Here is a 14,264-nt window from a genome sequence, read left to right on the forward strand (position 1 = left end):
TGATTTCATTCACTATCTTGGCAATTCAGTTACTGACTGAGAGGTCCTTTTCAGCAGCCAGCACAAAGACTTCAAATGTTATCTTTCATTCTAACCCCAACAGCCAAGCATTACCTTGGCTAGTGTATGATCGCATTTGGATCGCAATCGTTGTCATGTAATGATTCTCTTATAATACTTACACTGACCTCATCTTTGTGTCCTTAATATATACTTGTTTACTGTTTACTAGTACGATTGACATCATAAGAGATTCCAGGCGTCTGCAGATCTCCTGAAAGCGTTAGCGCGGATCAGTCAGCCACTACCGTCTGCCAGGCATCCATGACCTGGCGTGGCTGGAGCTGATGGCAGCACGATCGACTTTCCGTGCGATTGTACTAGCTTCGTACTGCCCGTCCACTGCTCTTCCGCTCTGCTGCCGCTCGCGATCGAACCCTTGGATGTGTCCTGGGGTTCGCCCTCCCAACAATGGGCACAAGGCACGAGAACTCCATCATCTTCATCGCCTTACGACGAATCTGATCACTTCCGATTGACTGGCTCAGCGCTGTGCCTGCCGGACTCGTTTCAAGGGACCAACAAAAAGGACCGACGCATGATCTTTCATCCTCTATCTCTTCTCCTCGCGCGCAATCACTAGTCAATGATGAAACGCTTCCTCGCTTGGGTTCGTGGCAGGCCAGACCCTGGATCAGTGACGACGGACACTGTATCACCAAACAATTCAGAGCTTGTGGATAATCGTGCAAGCTCGCGACAGACGCGAAGGAGTCAAGGTATCAATCAGCACTTTACGATGACACCTGTCCGTCCATATGTCCACAATTACTAAGCTACGTATGCTCAGTAGATGACATTGATCTCCACGTCCCTGGGGCATTTCCACCATCCCCGACTGTACTACCGCAACTCGCGACGCATGATAACAATCTCGAGGAGAGAAATATTCTTGGGGTGACATCAACTGCGCCGACTGTTGACACTGAAATTGATATTGGCATCGATGTCTCAAAGCTGACTCCGCTTCACACCGATCTTGGACCGCATTTACATCCTCGACGAGCAAGACCCAGCACACCGCCTGCGCACAGTACGCGTCGTCCAGAGAGCGCGCGCTCAAAACCGATTCGAAAACCCAGGTTCAGAGATGACTCGGCCATTGAAGATCCGTATGGCCAGCAATACAAGGCATTTGAAAAGGGGCTCTTTCGAAGCCCGGTCTCGGCTGTCACCCTCGTTTATCCGGAAACAAAGCCTCTACCGAGCAATCGAGCCGAGTCATTATTCAAGAGGGAGTGGGAACAACGGGAGAAGGAAAAAAAGGCCCTACAGGCATTGGACGGTCGACCGGCTCGGGTCATTCCACGGGGACCTGCTGTCCGCCCCTTGTCGAGGGAATGGCACATGAAAGTTTCAGAGGCTATGAGAACCCTGCAAGGGTACGCAGTCGCCCGGTCACCCTCTGGGGATGACCTATTTCAGAGGGATATCGCGACGTGTTTAAAACCATTGGCATGGCTGAATGACGAGATGATCAACGCGTACCTGTCCGTTCTGGTTCAGTATCTCCGCGATTCCACGGGAAACAGCGCGCCTGGCGAAAAGCCCAAGTTTCATGCCTTTAACACATTCTTCTTCTCCACCCTCAAAGAGAAAGGATACGAAGGGGTCCGTCGGTGGGCTAAGCGGGCAAAGATTGGCGGCGAAGGTCTCTTGGAGGTAGATACTGTGTTTATCCCGGTGCATCAGGCGAGCCACTGGACTCTGATGGTTGTGCGACCTTCGGACCGGACTATCGAGTATTACGACTCACTTGGAGCTCGTGGTGCACGGGAAGTTGAAATCATTAAGAAATGGCTTCAAGGGGAACTCGGACTCAAGTTTGAAGCAGAGGAATGGACATTCCTTTCCTCCGTCTCCTCCCAGCAAGACAACATGAGTGATTGTGGCGTCTTTCTCCTGATCAATGCCAAAGCCATCGCCTTGGGCATTGAACCGACGGCCTTTGGACCAAAGGACACGGTGACTCTGAGAGCAAAGATTGTCGCGGAGCTGATGAATGGGGGTCTACATGGTGCATTTGCTCCCGTCGATAAGAAGGGTCAAATCCTGCTCTGAAAGTAGGACGATCAGAATATGGGTGTTGCACAGGTGCGCTTTCATCGTGACTGATATCTCTGATCGAGGACCCAAATACCCGTCTAAAGGAAGCATTTCCCTTACTACATACACCTCAAACCTATGATCATCCAAAATAATCAATACCAACATTCGCAACTTCAAACTCAGTCCTAATTCCCAGGCCTGCACGCGACTGACCATCCCAAGATATCTCTCGGTGTCAAGGCTAGAGCTGGGCTAGTGATCTAGTGAAATCTCCGCACGAAGATGAATGATCGGTCCCTTGAGGAAACGGACATGGTGGATTCGAGTGAATCGTAAAAGATCCTCAACAATATTCAGTAGAACAAAACACCTGGGGTCGAAGATGGACGAATCTAAGAGATCTATCTCCCTCCTCTGAGTCCACGGACACGATAGAGTGAGAACCGCGCTTTAGTACGAAACAGAAGAACGAGGCATACCTACGACGTGATACCTAGACCTACAAAGTTGACAGACACCTTGAAGAACGAAAGATATGATTCCGCGAACCCCACATGGATGTGATTACTTTTCGTGAAGACCTTGAAGAAAACCCGACTACCTCGCAATATGATCTGGCGAGCGTCTATCATGCATGCTGATGTGAGTCGGGCACCCTTGGGGGATAGCTTGGCTACACTGAAAGGTCAAGACCGGTCACGGCCTCTTCTGTGACCATCCAAGATGGGAATACACTGTTTAAATTTTCGGAAAGAGTCGCCAGATCGTTTCAACTCCTGCGTCGATTAGGTCCGTGGTGGCGAGTTTCAAGCCTTTGGAAGCTCGAAAATGTTGAATAAGGATACGCTGGCTCGGGTATATGCTACTTCAGCATTGAGATACTAATTCAAGGTGGCTCTTACGACTGCTAACCATGTCAAGGGCTCTCGAAAAATAAGAATAAGAAACCCCTTCATTAATGATAACTACACAAGTCCTTGCCCGAACCAAACACCTGAAAAGGCAATGCAGTCAACAGAGAGAAAACACACACGACAAGAAGGATTCTAGTGCCAGGCTCAGCCCTCGACATCTCCATTTGCAAAGTCCATTTCATCAATGTTACACATTCGTTCACACGCGGATGGTCGAGGCTCATCATGATGAGGATGTTTCGGCTTCTTGCCTTGCTTCTTTTTCTTCTTATGATTCTTTCGGCACTTGCGTCCTCTGCGGCCTTTTTTGCATTTTTTGAATAGGGCGCCATCGATGATTTGCGCACTGGGCTCTGAGTCTTCATCGGGCCAGCCGTCTTCGTGGGTCGTGGAAGTTGCCTTTTCTGTCGTGAGAGGCTTGACTTCTTCGGGTTGCTGGTACGTCGACGGCGAGTCCTTTGACGAGTCATCGGCTTGAGAGACGTTAAAGGCCAGTTCGATATACTCCACCGCCATATAGACATTGCCGCCAATTGGCAGATCGCCCGTCCACAGACTCCCATCACTCCAGAGATTCATCATCAACCAGCTGGGTTGGTTCGGTACACGATATGTTTTGGCGTCTTGTTGTTGATCGTCGACCCACCAACGCGAGATTTCCGCCAGCCAGTCGAGCCGATGGATGGACCAGGAAGTCCAAGGTACAGGGATATCTTTGATGGTGCTTGCTCCGGGGATCATCCTGTCGTTGACGGCATCGTAGTCGGGCTGGTTGGCATAGTGAATCCGGGATGGAGGGTCCTTGGTAAGAAGCTCGATATCCGACTCGCAGTTACGCTCACGATATGTGAAGATGCCTGCACAAGCGCCAGGGAAGGGGTTGTCTTCGTTGGTAGCGGGTAGATTCTTTGAAAGAGGGACTGACGACTCCTCATCCAGGTTGGACGGAAGGATGCGAAACCGAACGCGCAGGGAGCAATGATAGATATTCCGGGCTTTGGTCTCGATCTCGGCCGTGGATGTGTAATTCCGGAGGCGAGTGGTGCGCAAAATCAGATAGGTCGACATCTTATCGAGCCACTGCCGATTTTTTGCAAAATAGACGTTGTCCTTGGAATTGATCATGGTGATGGGGGCATGAGGACCACTTGGGCGCTGCCAGTCTTGACTGACCCAGTCTCGTTCGAACGCGTGTTTGAAGAACCACAGAGCCTCGAGCTCATTCAACGGGCTGGCGTCTTCATCGGTGGAATTGATCGTGTTGCTCGCGAGACCATCGAGGACATCGATAGAATCACTTTCGTCATTGTCGACTTCCTCATCATCATCATTGCTGATATCTTCTTCAACCCAGTCCGACGACCGCGCCGATAACAACTGCTCGTCCCAGAACGATGCATTGGAGCGAGCTTGCCTGAATCCCGGAATGGAGCGAAAGTCCCAAAGCTTGTAGTGTTGGAAATAACCTGGGTCCGGCCCTGCCACGGTGAAGCAATCGCAATCGTTGAAGTTGACCACCTCTCCGCGGGAGTGCTGCTTTGACGGATTCAGCTGGGGGTCTGCATCGGCCGAGCTTGCGACAGCGACAGTCAGGATCCAAAAGGATAGGACACGTGCGAGCAAGGCGTTGGGCTTCATGATGATCGAGTCCGTCACCCCGGCAGACCCGAGGCATGAAGACGGCTAGACGGGTCGATTCCACATCAAACCTGTTCGAGGGTTGGTCATGGACGGCTTTGTTTCTGGTGTGTACAGCCCGTGAGTGATGCTGGAAAGGCTCCGCTCACTTGGAAGGCTCCTGAAGCCTTCACTAGGAAGTCGCGAACGTGGCCCAAAGCTCTCCAGCTAGGGCTTCGCGGATTTCCTCTTTTGGCAGGTAGGTCCCTGCCCGCTAACCACGCTTACTCTCTAGGGCGGAACTCCATGTGCATGGCCACGCACTCGGTGAGTCGGTAGTGGTACAGTGGGGGTTACAGCAGCAGAGTGACCTTTGAGTCCTCTACGACTCGATCTGCAATCTGCCCTACTGAACAGAAACAGAAAGGAGTGCAGCCTGCGTAGATGGATATTCGTGACTGGACCAGGGCAACCATTGTTCTCCCCGAGACGAAATCGAGTCAGCATTGCTCATCCGAGGCTCTCCGGCTCTTCGCAATCAGTTTGATTCACGATATAGTGAAGTATGAGAGACTTGCGACTCAAAGGGCGGCTTGTTGGCCTTGCTGCGTACAGATCTATTTGGTTACATGTCCGATGAAGTAAGACAGAGGAGTCAAGATGACTCTTCGTCGCCGCGCTACACCGGAGCCTACCCCGACCTTATCACCTAGGTAGTACCTAATGTACCTATTAACCTACTACCTATACCCTAGGCATCACTGAACCGATGAGAATGTCTCCCAGATCAGATCAGGTCTAGGCTGACCCGACCTGATCTTGCTTGGATCATTAGCAGTCAGACTTGAGCGACCGTCACGAGACGATGCGTCGGTGAGCCTCGTGCAACGCGTGGCAATAAAGAGCCGGCGTGGCATCGTACATGGCTTGGTGTGCTTTGAGATCACGAGGTTTCGCTGACGGCTGTTGAAGGTCAAGTATTGACATTGGGTAATGGGTATAATTTGTATGATTATACACTTGTGCTGTACTTGTACTTCCGACTCCACGTAGGCTCTTAGTCCCAAGTCTGGGGTCTGTCGTGCAGGTGGTCAAGTTGCTAGCGTTGATGGTGTCATCATCTGTTCAACTGGTGAGCTGGCCACCATTAATACCGTGATTACATACAGTCAATAACGGAAGATCTGTATCATCCTGAGGGCCTGTCATGTATCATTGTGATTATTGTATAATGTATGTATATTATAATATTACGATATCAGCATATGATATTCATGACCGAAAGAGGTGGTTGTTTAGCGAGGCATGGCGGTCAGAGCCCAAAGGGCTGGGATAGATGGTCACCTCATTGGCCGTGAGTCGTGGTCATGTCGAGCTCCGTCAGTGCCACATCGGGATGAGTGGGTCATCAGCCATACGACCAATCATAGATCAAAGCTACCGTCTCACGGGCTGGCTTGGCGAGCGCTTGCATTGCATAACGAGTTGCATGGGTGAGTGGGGCCCTTCTCCTGAAGTCAAGTGATTGGCTTATCGGGCTCTCAGAAACGCAAAGTTTCTTCTTTTGGAGCTGAACGTCGAGTATGACTACCTAATAGGGACTAGTGGTGTAGGCGAGGCGTCAACTTGCAGGCAAGTTGGGTGCTAGCGAACTTTTCCCGCAGTGAGCACCTCACCAATGTATTACAGCACTGATACTGTAATGTTACACTTGGGTAATGAGCACGACGTTTGAACTTGCAAGTTCCCAACAATTAGCCTCAAGGCGACTGGATGGCACGAGCACGGCCTCGCGGACTCGAATATTGAATCATAGTTCTACCTTATCAGGAAGATGGTTTGAAGAAAGACTTTGATGGCCGTTCAAAGAAACAACTTCAATATCGGTCGCGGTCTGCCTTGACGAAAGAAAACTTGCATAGTGATAAGGCCAGTCAGGTCCAGGATTGAAGGTGTCAAGGGTTGACAACTTGACCGGAAACCGTGTTTGAATACGGTAATGTTGTACATCCCACGGGACGGGCGTTCAAAGAAACGGATGTCCGGAAGGGCCCAAACCTGGCTGTGTGACCGAGTTTGGCCACCCTCCCTCTCCCCCTTCCAGCTCGCCCTTTTCATCCATCAATTCCCCCCTAACAGCCTGCGCGACGAGATCTCCACTCTGAATCGATCCATTCTTTCTCCCAAATACCCTCAAAGACTGGCCTCGTCTTGCTCCAGTACCTCATATCCCATCATCCATACGATTCTTCGACATGCACGACACTCAAATCTAGGGATATGCTGCACATACAATAAGAGAAACTATCAATACACCGTCGCCCTTTCTTTCCACACTTTTCACATACACACCATGTCCACCATGACGACTCTTGAGAGGAGTCACTCCTGCACTTCCAACACCTCGCTCTCCATGTCCAGCCCGCGTGTCTCTGGCCGGAGAGAGGCCACTCCTCCGGGCTCCGAACTCTCGCTGACCCAGCTGCACGATCGAATGAACCAGCTCGACTCACGGGTCTTGGAACTACGCACCACCATGCTGACCAAGGAGGGCTATGTCGACCGTCGGAACCGGGAAGATGAACACATTCGACGAGAGTTTCAGACTCATCAGGCTATCTCTCAACGGATCGACCTGAATGTGGTGGCTCTTCGGTCCGATGTCGATCAAATCAAGACCAGTATCTTCCAGCTCAAGTCCAGTATCGGTCAGTCGGGGACAGAGACCGTCTACCTTCGAGGGGACGTGGATCGGATGCAAAAGACCATCAATCAAATCCAGGTGGACATCGAATCAATCAAGAGTGAAGCTTGTGCGACCCGAATCGATATCAGCAAGCTGCAAACAGCCTCGAATCAACTTCGCACGGATTTGATGACATTGGACCACAAGCTTTCACATCAATATCACGCCCTTAATTCACGGATGGACTCGATTGAATCCCAAATGAAATATGCTGATCGTGTTCGATTCAACTCACTGGCTCACACTGTTCACGCACCGATTAGTCCCGTCCCGGTGATTTCGGATGACGGGACGCTGGAATGGCCCGAGTACTTCCCACGCACGGTCTGGAGATTCTGGTGCCTCAAAAAACGAAGCCGAGGTATGCTTATGATCCTCGAAGCCTTTCTCACACACTGATAAATGCTCCCTCACCCTTTTCTAACACAACTGCCCTCTAGTCCATCGCTTGATTGAATTGGCCGAGTTTTATCAACTGGGTGACTACCAGGACTGGGCTCGTATGCATCCCTCGGACATGTATGCCGACGACAGTGATTCTAGCAGCTCAAGTGAAGGCTCTTGCAGCATCACCCGTGCGGAAGCTGTCCGTCGCTACCCCGAGGCTGCACACCAGGCCTTGGCAGCCACTCTGGGTTTGATATACTACAAGATCCGGAACGAAGTCGGAGAGGGTCCTCACGGTCCCATCACTGCTCGTCCCCCCAAGCGCCAACAAGAGGATGTGGTCTCGACAAGCACCAGCAATAAGTCCAAACCTGTGAAGATTCCTCGCCGTCCCAGTGTTTCTGACTCCTTTCTACACCGCCTGGTCACCGGCGGTCCCTCTGTGGTGGAGTCCAAGTCGTCTACATCTGAAGAGTTTGACAAATTGGGGTGGAATCCCTTTGCAGACGTTTCAGATGATGCGATGAGTAAACTCCGAGCCATTGACCCCCAAGATATTGGCACCGTTTTGCGGGCCCTTGAAAAAGGTCGATTGAAGCTGAAGCCCAGTCGATCAGAGAAACTCAACATGTCCCCTACTGAGTCAAAAGCAAACCATTCGTTTGCTGGAAAAGCCACTGAGCCTGCCCAAGAAGACGTGGTGCCCACTGTCCCCAACACTGTGCCCACGCAACCCATTCCTACTGCGGAATTTGCGAAACACATCCCTCTTGCAGATCTGCCCGACACCGCATCTGGTGCAGGTAGTCCGTCGGCTTGAGTCGACGACATTTTGCAAGAAAGACGGTGAATCGTCGCTCCCCTATATACTTTCGTGATATCGCTGCAGTCGGTACTCACGCACATGAACCACTATAAGTTTGGTCTCTTTACCATATCAGCGTTGCATTCGGGCTTGGAGTTTTTGAGTCACGCCTGTCCTACCTTTTGATTGGGACTGAGCATTCCATTGGCGATGATGGTTTTGATTTAAGCAATCTTGCAGCGATTTTTGAAGCATTTACACGGCGTTTTTGTTGGATCTGTTCGTTTGATCTTGTTCACTATTATACCCATACTTCTTGCGGGGGGAACCATGTTTTGTCTGTCTTTTGCCTTTTAGTTCCAGCATTTCTTTCTGGGAATGCCCGGTCAATTGATTAACTCATCGATGGCACAGGTCACCTTGCCTCCATCATCGATTGAGTGCTTCGAGAACTCTTTCTAACCGCGTCACGTCTCGCTCGAGAACCACTGCCTAGGATGTGCATCCTGGCAGCCTGATATTAGATACATAACGCTTACGATGCGCGTCAAGATTGAGCCTGGAGACTGCGTCCGCTGTATCGCCCGAATCATGCATGATAGACCCTGACTTGAAAAAACAGGCGAAGCAGGGAGCCCTTTCCTTTCTCTGCAGAACATTTCACTCCAGGAGCCTTCATTCACGGTTGATTTGCTCGTGACTAACAGCGAGTGTCATGTCTAGTTGTCTCGCTTGATTCCCTTAGAAACTCCGAAATAGGATCGAAGAAGTAAGTGGGCTATTAGAGGCAAAGCCAACCTCTTCCCTTCGTGGCACGGGTGAGATGCCGCTCTCGAAGAGTAAGTGACTATTTGCAACCGGGTATATAGTATTCATGTTATAATATTGACGTAGCTCACCAAACTCAACGTTTGTTGTGTTCCCATTTGATCATGGGATATTTTCAAACAAGTCCTGTTTAAGCACCTCCATCACGGTCTTTTCGTCCACGTTCTCTATATTGACGCCAAGAGTGCCTTGGCTTGTTCCCGCCGGCACTGCTGGCTCGTCCTGATCAGACTCCGTAGTCTCGTCCCTCGTCTCCTGAGGCGCCGAGTGTAAGTATTCCTCTTCCAGAATGAATGGATACGTCTCCTTGGATTCCCGAATCGTCTCTGCAGAATCAGTCAAGACGTAGATTGTGGGAAACTCAAGGACCGTTCGATCCCGAAGTACCGTGTGCAAAGTTTCGGAGGGCGGCAGGGGAACAATGACCGGCTTCTTCGTCGACGTCCTCGGGCGGTGTAGGTAGAAGTAGAGATTGCGATGGGGATCAATAAGTGGTGTAGCACCTTTCTCTCCTGCCGACTCCGAAGCAGCGGCCTGACTTTTCGTATCTGCGGACTCATGATCCGGATTATTCGCTTCGGAAGACGTTTGCTCAGCGGATCTTTCGTTCCCAGGTACAACGTCGTCTTTCTTCCCATCTGTATGAGCTCTCGCTTCTTTTGGAGGAGGGAAAGCGCGGTCATAGGCGTCGGAGACCTGATACGTCTCCAGCGCATTGCGAACGGTCTTGTCGCCTGTCGCAGACACCCATTCCACCGTCCAGCTGAGACACTTGTGCCTAGAAAACAAAAGAGAACCGGTCAGCTCAGTAGCACAGGTCAACCCCGCAACCTACAACAAGAGAAACCCCGTTCCTCCTCCTATGAAAGCAAGACGTACTTTGGATGCCATCGCGACGTATTCTGCGTATTCCTCGACATTCCCCTCGGCGCCCTCAATACCCTCACTGCACCAGCCTCTGCGCCTCGCAAAAACCCAGCTTCACCTTTCACCAGACCTTGCGTAGGATGTTTCCTCTTGCGACCCGCGCCCACAGGATCCGTAGCTGCATCATTGGGGATATCATCTTCCTCGTTCCCCACAGGTTCACGAGTGAGATCAATGCCTCGATTCTCTGCGTCTCGCTCTGCGCGCTCCAACGTCCGCTCAATGCCCGTGATGAAGTTGAAATCGCGATCAAAGGCCGCTTCGCTGGCTAGCTCGCTTCGCTTCAAGTATGCGGCTGGATCTCGGACACCTGAACATTGGGACCAGAGCTTGTGACGGCGGGAACAGGGGAGGGAGCAGGTTCGTGTTGCGCAGCGTGGACAGCGGTATTTCGGGGGATTGACGTGACTATCGTTGGAATTCAATGCTGAGTTAACCCGGTCATTGCAGTTTTTATGTATGGTTTTCTGAATGGAAACTCACCAGATTGAGCAGAGCTCACTGAGGAGTGGATCTGAATTGTCCATTGTTTTCGAATGTCTGCAAGCTAATGTAACTCTGGAGGATGCGACTCTGACGGAATAGAAGCAGAAGACGGCCCATGGAAATTTACGGCGCGGCTTTATCGATAGTGGCCTAAGGCGGCAATTACCCCAACTCTAATCAGAACAAGCTCCATTCAATTGTTGGAGATGAATAGATGAACTACAATACACTTGAAGATTGCAGAGAACATGGAATGTCAATTCGAAAACGTATGAATAGTATCCTTCATGTAAAGTACTAGCTTGCAGCTCACGCGCTTCTGGCAATCAAATTTGTCCAGCGACAAGATCAGTGTACATGTCCAACAGCCACACAAGGTTCGCTCGGTGAAGATGATATCATCCGAAGGCTTGATGGTGAATCCCCGCAGCATTTCTAAGCGTCGGCGATAACGGGATCCCAAAGGTGCTCACTCGTCCGAGTATAAAAGCTTTGGTCCAAATTCAGATCTGACGGATTTCCAACTTATCATTTTAAACAACCAATATTACAGTATCTTCGCTGTTGCACCTCAGTACCAGCATTAATCATGGCCTCCAAAGGACTCGCAATCATTGCTGGAGTTGGTCCCGGCACGGTAATCCATGCCCATCGTCTTTCAGCCTCATCTTCGGCAATAAGCTGATCATACCCGTAGGGAGCCTCGATTGCTCGGCGTTTTGGCAAGGTCTATTCAGTAGTCCTCCTATCGCGCAACCCGAGCAACTTTGAGCCACTTGTCCAAGAGATCAACGAAAGCGGCGGCCATGCTCTGGGTATCAGCACAGATGTTTCCGACGCGAAAAGCGTCAATTCGGCATTTGACGAGATTGCAAAGAAATTCCCAGACTATCCGGTGGCTGCTTCGATCTTCAACCCGGCTGGAGGCTTCGTGAGAAAGCCTTTCCTTGAACTCACAGAGGAGGAATACTCATCTGCGATCGATTCCCAAGCGTAAGTTGTCAATCGTTCTCTCCATCCAACCATCGACCCTTTTGATCGCTGAACATTGACTTGATCATTCCAATAGAAAAGGTGCATTCTATTTTGCACAGCGCGCTTTACCTCTTCTCTTGAAAGCCAAGGACTCTGTTGCCTACCCCCCAACCCTCATCTTCACAGGCGCCACGGCCAGTGTAAAGGGCTCAGCCAATTTCGCCGCCTTTGCCAGCGGCAAGTTCGCTCTACGTGCCCTGGCTCAGTCTCTGGCTCGTGAATTCGGTCCTCAAGGCGTACATGTCTCACATACAATCATCGATGGGGTCATCGATATCCCCCGAACAAAGCAGTGGGTTGTGCCTGGTGAAGACTCGAAGTTGAGTCCCGACGCGGTGAGTTCAGCCATGGCCTCATGTCAATGTGCACTGGCGTTTTCAAATTATGCGATGTACTGATCCCAGATCATAGATTGCGGACTCGTACTGGTATCTGCATACTCAGCCGCGGACTACGTTTGCGTTTGAGTTGGATCTCCGACCTTATCTCGAAAAGTGGTAGATTTGAAGGGGTTTAAAGGAGAACCAGCTGTGTACATGGGGGCGATATCCACACGGAGCGGTACATCTTCATACGTAGGTAGCTGTTTTCAATTCTCGGAACGCAACAAGATGTCAGGTATAACCCATAGCCAGCCAAGTATTTACCTGGAAATCATAATATGTTAACTTCCAATTCTGTTGTGTTGCTTTTGAACCTCTTTCGCGCCCATCTCGATGCGGCACATATACTGTCATGTGATCATCGGATCGGCGCATAACGTCATGCCGATAAAGCTCCCCCAGATCTCTCAGTCAAGGTCCGGTCAGTACACGAGCCCTCAACACAGCCAACTTCCTTGCGAATCCAACGACCTCAAGACCACTTTGTCATGGCGCTTGATGATGCCTCGCCGCAGGCAGGTTCCTACCCGGCTCCGAGCTCGCGAGCTAGTCCTCAAGAGACTCCATCGCTTGGACCGAACCCCGCGATGGCCAGGAACTTCACACTGCGATTGAAATCAGACTTCGTGGTCAGACCGGACTATTTCACAATGGCCTTTGGCTTCCTCGGGCGGAGAAACTGGGAGAAACTGGTCGCATATACGATGATGGAGCGGGTCGAGAACAGCTGGCTTCTCACGGGCCGTGTGCTCACACAGGACGAGCTGGACGCGTTCACGGCTTATTCAACGCGGACACTGTACTACCGTCGCATGGGTGTGCCCATTGCCTCATTCCTCGGCACAGCCTATCTCTACAACAAGACACGGAAGGATTTGAATCTCCCGTCGAATACCAGCCCGGCAAAGGTGTTCACCTCGCTGCGCAATCTCGCCAAGGTCGACAAGGCTGGATTCCGATCCATGATGGGAGCGTCGGCCTTCAAGATGCTCTTCCTTACTACGAGCGGTGCGATCATGTCTGGATTTATTGCGCTTTGGACAGAGACGCAGGGTGTTGTGCAGGATCCTCGGCTGAGAGGGTTTGTGGAGGACATGAGAGGTCAAAAGCCCGAGGATGTCCGGCAGCGCAAGATCAAAGCGGCTAGTGAACGTGTTCGTGCCATGCGCAGCGGGGAGCAAGATATTGAACCGTACATTGTTCAGGAATTGCGACAACCGGGCGCGCATATCGAAAGGAGCGATACCGACTCGTACGCCTATGATAGCTCTCCCACCTCAACCTCTGATGAGGAGATCCCCTACGGAACTCCCGAATCCTCGACACAAACCGATCAACAACGACCTAGTCCCACAACACCCCGCAGGCCAGCCTGGGGCTCTGGCAGTCAAGCAGTTCCTTCAACCGGGTCAACTGCCGAGCCTTCCACAAGTACAGATTACTTCCTCGGTGGCCCAAGTGACGATGCAAGCCCCACTGCACCTGAATACCGGAACACGAACCCCGATGGCTCGCGTTCCGGTAGTGCATGGGATCGTCTTCGTCGACAGACTGGGAGCCAGCCATCACGAACTCCTCCACCTCAACAGTGGGGCCAACCAAAAACCTCCCCCGAGACATCGACATACACCTCGGGGAGCGAAACTGACATGTACTATGCCAACAAGGAGCGAGAGCAGAACCAGGCTCAAGCTGAGTTTGACCGGTTACTGGAGGCAGAAAGGCGAGCTTCCAGTGAGTCCTCTCAGGGCCGAGGGTGGTAGAGCTTTGAATTCCAGATCGTTACACCTCTCTCTTGTATTATAATGTTACTTTCCGATTTGTATGCATCATCAGTACTTACACTACGAATAATTCCTGTGAAAAGATCCAGCATATGGTATCCATTGGGCCCTTGCAGGCAGTTGTCTTTAGTAGTCAATAAACAACCTCCAAATCTTGACACTTGCAAGGAAAGGTCTCTTCCCGTCCTTGACAAGTCTTCAGGTCATTCCAAAAACCGGAGTAACAACAACTTTGAAAATTCA

At 51.1% G+C, this 14,264-nt stretch overlaps 6 protein-coding genes across 6 annotated transcripts; 4 read left to right on the forward strand and 2 right to left on the reverse strand.

Annotated features, from left to right (window-relative positions):
* Positions 1 to 649: 649 nt before the first annotated feature.
* On the forward strand, positions 650 to 2,121 carry N7539_003707 (SUMO protease ULP1; the record flags this gene model as incomplete). The annotated part of the gene is made up of 2 exons (XM_056933309.1): positions 650 to 779; positions 851 to 2,121. The coding sequence occupies 2 exons, from the start codon at positions 650 to 652 to the stop codon at positions 2,119 to 2,121; spliced, it is 1,401 nt and encodes a 466-aa protein (XP_056790850.1).
* A 1,046-nt stretch (positions 2,122 to 3,167) lies between these two features.
* Positions 3,168 to 4,661, reverse strand: N7539_003708 (glycoside hydrolase family 16 protein; the record flags this gene model as incomplete). Its single annotated transcript, XM_056933310.1, has 1 exon — positions 3,168 to 4,661. The coding sequence occupies one exon, from the start codon at positions 4,659 to 4,661 to the stop codon at positions 3,168 to 3,170; it is 1,494 nt and encodes a 497-aa protein (XP_056790851.1).
* Positions 4,662 to 6,993: 2,332 nt separating this feature from the next.
* Positions 6,994 to 8,593, forward strand: N7539_003709 (uncharacterized protein; the record flags this gene model as incomplete). Its single annotated transcript, XM_056933311.1, has 2 exons — positions 6,994 to 7,747; positions 7,827 to 8,593. 2 exons carry the CDS (start codon positions 6,994 to 6,996, stop codon positions 8,591 to 8,593), a joined length of 1,521 nt encoding a protein of 506 aa, XP_056790852.1.
* Positions 8,594 to 9,508: 915 nt separating this feature from the next.
* N7539_003710 (zinc finger HIT domain-containing protein) lies at positions 9,509 to 10,860 on the reverse strand (the record flags this gene model as incomplete). Its single annotated transcript, XM_056933312.1, has 3 exons — positions 9,509 to 10,184; positions 10,286 to 10,741; positions 10,817 to 10,860. 3 exons carry the CDS (start codon positions 10,858 to 10,860, stop codon positions 9,509 to 9,511), a joined length of 1,176 nt encoding a protein of 391 aa, XP_056790853.1.
* Positions 10,861 to 11,408: 548 nt separating this feature from the next.
* N7539_003711 (oxidoreductase, short chain dehydrogenase/reductase family) lies at positions 11,409 to 12,355 on the forward strand (the record flags this gene model as incomplete). The annotated part of the gene is made up of 4 exons (XM_056933313.1): positions 11,409 to 11,456; positions 11,517 to 11,812; positions 11,889 to 12,189; positions 12,266 to 12,355. The coding sequence occupies 4 exons, from the start codon at positions 11,409 to 11,411 to the stop codon at positions 12,353 to 12,355; spliced, it is 735 nt and encodes a 244-aa protein (XP_056790854.1).
* Positions 12,356 to 12,725: 370 nt separating this feature from the next.
* Positions 12,726 to 14,000, forward strand: N7539_003712 (putative endo-1,3(4)-beta-glucanase; the record flags this gene model as incomplete). The annotated part of the gene is made up of 1 exon (XM_056933314.1): positions 12,726 to 14,000. The coding sequence occupies one exon, from the start codon at positions 12,726 to 12,728 to the stop codon at positions 13,998 to 14,000; it is 1,275 nt and encodes a 424-aa protein (XP_056790855.1).
* Between the last annotated feature and the right edge of the window lie 264 nt (positions 14,001 to 14,264).

The sequence above is a fragment of the Penicillium diatomitis genome (assembly GCF_028827545.1).
Source record: "Penicillium diatomitis strain IBT 30728 chromosome Unknown utg000004l_segment0_segment0, whole genome shotgun sequence".
Taxonomy (NCBI): domain Eukaryota; kingdom Fungi; phylum Ascomycota; class Eurotiomycetes; order Eurotiales; family Aspergillaceae; genus Penicillium; species Penicillium diatomitis.